We start from the raw sequence: 8,304 nt of genomic DNA on the forward strand, positions 1-8,304 counted from the left end.
TACAGTCTTAGGTTTGTCACCTGACACCTCTTCCAAGTGAAAAGACAAATTTAAAAAAAAGGAAAGTATTAATCAGTCCAGGAAAATAATTGAACCACCTCAGATAAATTATTATTGCGCTATAATGGGAAGGAACAGGAACCTGCTAACAAGGCACTTTTTCTTACAGCATCTGTGGCTTCCTTATCATTTTTATGGCTTTTCTCAAGTTTGCTCCCACTGTGTCAGCATCACGGTCATAACCATTTGCCTGTAGCTCTACCCAGAGTCTACAGCCTCTGTAAAGAAAGTCCCCAGGGCATGAGCTCTCCACGATTGTGCTGCACTGTACATTCATGTCCTGTTTCCTTTCTTCAGCCCAGGTCTTTTAGCATAACTGGTTCTGAGCTGGCTTGGATTTTCAAAGGTACCATTTGAGTTGCTGAAGTCTTGTCAAAATCAGTTTCCTCTTGGCTCATCTTAGAAATATAAACCCTGGGCCAGCACAAAAAGTGCTACGTTTCCAAAGTTTAACAACTGAGATCATAGAACCATAGAATTGTCAAGGTTGGAAAAGACCTTCAAGATCATCAAGTCCAACCATCCACCCCACATCCCTAACCACTAAACCATCTCCTGAAACACCATGTCTGCCCCTTTTTTGAACACCTCCAGGGATTGTGCCTCCACCACCTCCCTGGGCAGCCTGTTCCAAGGTCTCACCACTCCTTCTGTGAATAAATTCTTCCTAATACCCTCCCCTGTTGCAGCTTGACCCCATCTCCTCCTGTCCTGTCACTTGTCACCAGGGAGAAGAGCCCAACACCCACCTCCCTACAACCTCCTCTCAGGCAGGTGTAGAGAGCAATGAGGTCTCCCCTCAGCCTCCTCTTCTCCAGGCTGACCAGCCCCAGCTCCCTCAGCCTCTCCTCGTCAGACCTGTTCTCCAGACCCTAAATCAGCCTCATTGCCCTTCTCTGCCCCCTCTCCAGCACCTCCATGTCCTTCCTATCCTGCGATGCCCAAACCTGCACCCAGTGCTCCAGGTGCCAAAAGGTGGGCACAGCCCATCCCTGCTGCCTCCCCTGGGTGCTGAGCCCATGCACTCCTAGAGTCCAACCCTTACTCCTGGGCACACAAGTCCCTTGGAAGATCCTGAAAAAACAGCCTTTGCAGAGGAAGGGCTCAGTGGAAATCAAATGGCAACAAAACTGAAGTGTATCTCAGGGAATAGAAAGAAAATTCAACCCAAGCTGATTGAAATCAGCTCATCTTTTAATGGGTTCACACACAATCATTCAGGCAAGTTCCTGTGCTGCTTTATGAAGAGATCAGCTCTATAATCTTTTCTCAAGAAAATCCAGCAGCAAATGGTTGGGGAAGCTGAAGTCCAGCTGCACAATCACATAGCCCTGAAAAGGGAAGAGAAAAAAAGCAAAGGGCTGTATTCGTTCATGCCACGCTCCCAAGAAGGGCTTTGAGAGTTGGGTATTTCTGAGTCCCCTTACCTTTCTTGTGATGATCTCAGGATTTTTGATGTCAAATAGATGGAGCCCTTTGCTGTTCATCAGGGAAGTCAAAGCGAGTTCGATCCCTATGGACACAGTGAAGCAGTTAAGGGCACAGCCATCCTGGCTTGCTGCTCATCATGTGCTCTGACCTTGTCTGCCTGTTGCCAAAAACTTATAGTGCCCCAACACCCCATGACGTAGGGCCTGACAGAAAATCACTTTTCCTTTGTCCCAGACATTTACAAAGGTTTCCCCAAGTGAATCCAGCAGAAATTCACATCAGTAATTGTGGCTCCCCCCCTCCCCCAGATATCAGAAGTGTATTTTTTCAGTGTTTTTGATGTTAGACACTACAGAGTAGGTTGGCACTTCCTCAAACTCACTTGAAATCACTTCTGGGATCCCAACAGCTGAGATCATTGTCTGCAGGAAGTTTCTTACGGATGGGTCATTCTGAAAGGGAGAGAATTGATACAAGTTTTAAATACATTATTTGGCCACCAATGGCCTAGAAAATGTTTTCTTAGGACTTACCCCACTTGGATCAGCCATGCATTGAAAGGCTTTAGACTCTATCCTGAAGGGAAGGAAAAAGCAGGGGGAAGATCACTAGGGGCTGCAGAGATCCTCTTTTTGTGCTGCTCTCAGACATGGACTAAAACAGGCAATGAAACCAACAGGAGACCAGAGGACTGACCTGGAGTCTAAAAGGTGCAAGATGAGTTTCTTCTCTGCGTAGGCAGCTTGGATAGTCACTGTGGTTTCCTGCACAGAGGTAATAGAGAAGTGAGATGTAGCTCATCTTTCCTCACACTTGCATTAGGAAATTCTGGTTTACTTTCTATGATCTAGAGTTCAACATCCTTCTGGCTTTACCTCCAGATGTTCCTTCTCTGGTCAGCATTCTACTCCTCCCTTTGCATGCAACAAGCTCCCCACTGCTGCCCACAGCCTCAGCCTGTGGAGCTCTGACCAGCTCACCTACAGGACTGATGCCTCTGCCATTTGGTGAAGCAAATAGTGCACAAGGAAGGGAACGGGTGTATGAAACATGAAGGATCATCAAACTGATGTGGAGAGGCCAGCAAACCCCAAGGTTTGCTTTTATAACGACATTTTTAAAGAAAGCAGTCTCTGCATTCTGGATATTACAGCTCATTTCCTCACTTTTGCTTGTATGCAAATGTTCCTTTGTTATAAGGAGCACTTTGTCACCCAGGTGTGGGTCACAACCAGGGAACTGGCAGGCCAGGAGCAGATGACATCCTGAGAACCACAACTTTAGGGACCAGCTCTAGTTCAGGGTTTCTGCAGTCCTCTCAGAAATTTGTTTCAAGATACCAGCTGGAGCAGGAAAACCAGCCGTGCATATTTCCCTGGAACACTCTGCTAAGGTGGGATACTTGCAGAGGCAGAGAGGGAATTATTCTCTATTCCAGCCCCACACAAGATGACAGTTTAACCCTTCAAAAATCACCTGGTCTGCCCTCAGACAGTGACTTGCTTTTGTGCAGTACTTGCTGTCTGTTCCAGCCCATAATGACACGGCTGGACAAACTGCTTTCTGGTGACATTACCCATCACAACAAGGCTAGTGGCATTTTTTTTCTGCCTTCTTAGTTTCAGTATAAAGCAGTTTGGGGTAAAAGACAGTGTGAGCAGGAACCTTCATACAGACATACAGAGAGGAAAAAGTTATCTTTTGAGTTTTGCATTCTTCCCAGCTGTATCTTCACTTCAGAGGCAACCATCCTCTAAAGTTGGAGCCTGAGCTAGACCGAGGAGATTTCAAAATAAATACATTCCCATGGTGCCTTCATTCTCTCTTAAAATACCTGAACTAAAGGAGTTTCACTGTGTCCAATAACAGCTTAATGGGAGCCGATCAGTGCTGCACCTTGCACACCAGTGATGGGCCAGACTAGTGTGGAACCAACATGGTCACTATCATCATTCCCAGCCTCAAATGTTGAGGGAAGAGATGGGAATGTTACAAAGAACTGATGTGCCTTCACCTCCCATGGTTTAGCCACCACCCCCTTCCCAAAGGCTCCCTGCCATTACTGCCCCTGAGCACCAGCAGTAGTCCACAGTCAGGACAGAGCCTTTCTGAGTCAAGAGAAGCAGGAACTAACCTTCTCCATGTACAGAACCATCAGGGGCTCTTCTCCTGGGGGAAGGATGCTGACCTCCATGGCTACCAAGGACTTCACGATTGTCCCTTCAGGCTGAACAGAGATCTGGGGCTGGGCAAGACTCCACACCTTGGCCATTGAGTTGTTATAGGAGGTGCCTTGAAAAATCTATTCCAATAAGGAGCAACGGAAGAGTCAGGCCTTTCCCACACTAGTTTCACTCCAACTTGCCACCACACCTGCACCCCCTTTGTAGTCCCCAGTTCCTCCAGCATTCCCAGCCCAACAACTCAGCCAGGCTCCAAGGTGGAAGAACCTCCCGGCAAAGCACAATAGTTTCTCCATCAGTCAGCCCCACCCAAGACTGTTGAATTGTTGAGGGAAGGACATGAGCTATGACAATGCAACAGAAAATGTCCTGGTTTGAGAACAGATGCACTTACCATCTGCACTGCCCTCTGCTGCACCTCCGTGTCTTCTGCTTCAAACAGCACCTTCGGAAACAGACCAGCAGGAGGTTGTAGGAAAAGGAAGGAGGGGGTTATGGTGAGCCCTGGCACAGGCTGGATGGGCCACAGCACTGATGTGTGGCTTGTGGCCAGCTCAGAAGCAGGGCTGAGTGCCTTCCAAGTTCATCCCTTGCCTACTTCTGTACTCCCACAGAAAATCATGTCACTTGATAACTCAGAAGACAAATTTTCCATCAGCTGAGGTCACTGCTTTAAGGGATACCTGGTAGCACATCCTTGCTAAGAAGGATCAGGATCACATGTCACAGAGTAGCTGGGGTGGGAAGTGAGCTCTGATGATTATCTTGTCCAACCCCACTGCTGGAGCAGGATCCCCTGGAGCAGATCCCACAGGAGCATGTCCAGATGGGTTTGGAAAGTCTCCAGAGAAAGAGACTCCAAAGCCTCCCTGGGCAGCCTGTCCCAGGGTTCTGTCATCCTCACAGTAAATAAGTTTTTCCTTGATGTTTAACTTGAATCTCCTTGTGCTCCAGTTTGTGCCCATTGCCCCTTGTCCTGTCACTGGACACCCCTGAGAAGAATCTGGCCCATCCTCCTGACACCCCCTGGAGATACTGACCAGCACTGATCAGATCCCCCCTCAGGCTCCTGCTCTCCAGCTGAGCAGCCCCAGCTCTCCCAGCCTTTCCTCACAGTTCCTTCATTATCTCAGTGCCCTGTGCTGGACTCTCTCCAGCAGTTCCTTGTCCTTTATGAATGGGGGACCCCAGAACCAGATACAAGAGTCCAGATGGGGCCTCACCAGGGACCGACTAGAGATTTCTTTCATCTACAGAAACTAGTTCTTACCAAAAACAGCATGGAGAAAATTTTTTACTCTCTCACCCAAATATGTATGAGGTAAGAAGGGAACCACTCCTGAAATAGTCACCTGCAGCTCCTCCCCTCTGAGGGTCAACAGCAGGCGCTTATCTAAGAAAGCTGCTGCAGCCAGAGAGCTGAGGACATGCTCAGACAGCCAGAAGTAGAGCATCCTGGACTCAGTCAGCAGAGGTGGGGAGTAAATGGAGTCACTGAAGACATCAGAGTAGTTCTTGTACACAACAAGGCCCTTGAAAGGAAAGCAGGTGTGTTGACCATGACAAACAACAAGAAGAGGGGACAAAAGGTCCATACCTGCATTTTCACTGCCAGAAAACCTTTGGGTTTTGAGCAGCCCGGGTTACTTTACCTTGTGATGTGATTCTAGATGATTTGCTTTTATTAAAGGAGCTGATGCAAGGGAGAGATCAACTTTGATATCCCCATCCTGGACAAAATTTTCTGCAGGAAGAAAACACCAAAACCTGACACCAGAAATATGACCTTACACAGAGCTTGGGAGGTGGTTACTACAAGGACTTGCTGCAGAAGGTGACTGGGAGGTGTAAAGGGACCCTGGAATGGGGCTGGGGTGTCCAGGTCCTTTGGGTGCTGGTGCTGATTCTGCTACTGTGCTCACTGCCAGATTTCCCCACTGGGAAATTTGTACAATTAATCTCACTTTTACATACTGCTCCTTTTCCCAGATATTTGAAACTGGGAACCACAGGAAGACTTTCAGCAGGCAGACACAGCTGCTGCAATATCTTAGCCCCATCCTCCAATGCCTGCTCCTCTTCTGGCTGACAGCAGTCCTGCAGCAATCCTGCAGCTCTGCTCATCACCTCATGAAGGAGAGAGATCTTAGGAACTGAAATGTGCCTTTCAACCAGTGCAGCCACCCTTAAAAATCATCTTGATGCAGAAAATTCAAAGCACAGCCTTGTTAAGGTGGGTTTTTTTTGCTGCTGTCTGAGGACATGGGATCCCATAAACATTTGCAAAGGACCCTTTGGATGGATGTGGCTCTTGCCCTGTTAGGGCTCAAATGTTCAAAGTTGCATATAAAAAAAAAAAAAAAGAAAGCAGGAAAAACAAGGATATTTACCTGCTAAATCTTGTATAAAATTTGCCAGCATCTGGGCAACGGAATTGATTTCTTTGCACACCTACAAGAAGAGAAGTTGGAAACAGCTGAAGGTGGAGGGGTAGGACTTGGGGTTGTGGAGCAGAGCAGGGTCTCATGGTGAGACCTGGGGGCTGTTGGTCAGAGCCCAGCACCACCACAGATCCCAGTGTCAGCACCACCTCATCCAAGCTGGGGCTTTTTGTGGACTCTGTTTATGTATCTTACTCTTTTGCAAGCACTACAATGAGATTGTGATGATCTTGTAGGCATAGGTGAGCAGAGGGGTGTGTGGCACACAAACCAACCCTCTCCTCTGTCCACAGGGTGGCTGAGCTCACCTCGCGCTTGAGAACAAGCTTCAAAGTGAAGGAGATGAAGTCGGTGAAGAGCTGCTTCAGCCAGCCTGGCCTGCACAAGACAGGGAGCATGGTCAGGAACCACCCAGAGGTCCCCGTGGTGGGCAGGCTAGGACCAGCCCCTGGGCAGGTGAAGCCCAGTTTTGAAAGGGGAGAGACTCACTCCTTGTCTCCTTGGAGGTGGAGGGTCAGTTTGTGGAAAGTCAGGTAGCAGTCGGAGGCATCAGGGGTCACTTTGTCCTTCTGGCACACTGCGTGGGGTGGGAGAGAGGAAAAGCAGCTATTTTGCTGATGAGATGAGGAAGATGAGTGCACTTTGCAGACACTGCAGGCCTGGAGGGCATCACTGCAGAGGGGCAGCCAGAGCTGCCCACACCACTTGGGAGATGTTTCCAGAAGAGTCAGGGCCCTGCAAAGCCAGGGCAGATGGGGCTGCCCTGGACCTGGAGGGGGGGTTGCTGCTCACAGCTCCAGCCAAGCTAGTCTAACAGACACCTTCATGCTTCATTTGGACACCTGCCTACTTCACTAGCTCCTGTCACCAGGGATGTCCCCTAACATCATCCAGAAGAACCTGGGCAGCATGTGCAGCCCACAAACCAGAGCCAGGAGGGAATGAAGTCATATCATAAAAAGCTCAGAAATGGCAACACACTCATTGAGAGCTTCGTGCTGCTCTTCTCCCCCTGAGAGCTTACCAGGAAAATGTATTTTGAGGCAGGAAAATGTATTTTGAGGCACACATGATAATCCACATGCCTCTCACCCCTTATGGGAGGCAGAGGAGTGTAGTTTGCCTCTGTCCCTTTCTAGTCTAAGTCTATTGACCCTCCCAAGGAAGAGGATTTTTTTCCCAAAACACTCCTTGGGCCAGACCTGGAGACAGCTGGAAAAATGGACTGTGACCACATTCAAACCTCCTGCTCCAAAGCCCTCATTTGCCTCAACTCTTGACACATCCCCTGTTTTTCTTCAGTTCATCCTGAACAGCAGGAGATGAAAAGCTGATCCTGAAGAGGGTCTAGAAGGCCAGACCATTCTTCATTTGCTGCTGGTGTCCATCAGCATTACATTGTCCCAGTGATTTGTACCAGCTCCCTTTCCTTGATCTCTTAAAACTATGAGGTCATGAGGGCCACGTTGTCTCCTACCCTGTGTGCACGGAGTGGCAGAGATCTATTTCCAGCCTCCAGATGCCATTTCATCCCGACAGGGCTGAGCAGAGCCAGCTGGGGCTCACTGCCCCCAACCCGGGCCCATCCTGCTGCTCTGGAGGACGTGGGCACACAAAGCAACCCCCCCACTAGCCACCCCCAGTAGGTACTTACTCAGTTCAGTGTTTATCTGGAGGTCAATGGAAGAGTGGATTTCAAAATCAACTGAATGAAAAAGCTTCAAGCTGTAACAGCAGAAGAGAGAACATTCCCCAACCTGTGCTGGGAGCAGCTTCCCCCTGACCTCACACCACAGAGGTCCTTACACCAGGGGGTGCAGAGCCCCCTGTCTCACACACCCTGCCTTTAAATCATTGCAAACCACCCTCTTAGGGGCTCTTAGGCCAACAGGAGCATTAAGCCCCTTCCCCCCACTCAGAGTGTATAGAGCAATAAAGGGGAGTGAAGAAAACAGCTTGTACCCATTGGCCACCTTGTCCTCATCCCCAGGGTGATGGTGAGGGTGGAAAGGCAGAAAGCAGGACAAGGACAGCAGTGATGGGGCTAAGCAGCACTGCTGGCATGGAAACCCTGCCTGGCTGAGGCAGGGACAGTGACGCTGCCCCTGCACATCACAGCCCCTCCGCTCCGGCCCGTGCTGTGGGCAGGGCCTGCCCCTGGGCAGCAGCAGGAGCTGGGGCCGTGGGGC

The 8,304-nt window shown here is 49.4% G+C and overlaps 1 protein-coding gene across 1 annotated transcript in view; it reads right to left on the reverse strand.

Annotated features, from left to right (window-relative positions):
• Positions 1-1,316: 1,316 nt before the first annotated feature.
• Positions 1,317-8,304, reverse strand: part of CETP (cholesteryl ester transfer protein, plasma) — a 9,745-nt gene continuing 2,757 nt past the window's right edge. Inside the window, 13 exon segments of the mRNA XM_010008512.1 lie at positions 1,317-1,391; positions 1,488-1,573; positions 1,874-1,943; positions 2,025-2,067; positions 2,188-2,255; positions 3,626-3,793; positions 4,069-4,119; positions 5,027-5,206; positions 5,327-5,418; positions 6,065-6,125; positions 6,424-6,493; positions 6,605-6,692; positions 7,770-7,840. Of these exon segments, the coding sequence (XP_010006814.1) occupies positions 1,317-1,391; positions 1,488-1,573; positions 1,874-1,943; positions 2,025-2,067; positions 2,188-2,255; positions 3,626-3,793; positions 4,069-4,119; positions 5,027-5,206; positions 5,327-5,418; positions 6,065-6,125; positions 6,424-6,493; positions 6,605-6,692; positions 7,770-7,840 (1,123 nt within the window).

This window comes from Chaetura pelagica, unplaced genomic scaffold, assembly GCF_000747805.2.
Source record: "Chaetura pelagica isolate M959 unplaced genomic scaffold, ChaPel_1.0 scaffold422, whole genome shotgun sequence".
Classification (NCBI taxonomy): domain Eukaryota; kingdom Metazoa; phylum Chordata; class Aves; order Apodiformes; family Apodidae; genus Chaetura; species Chaetura pelagica.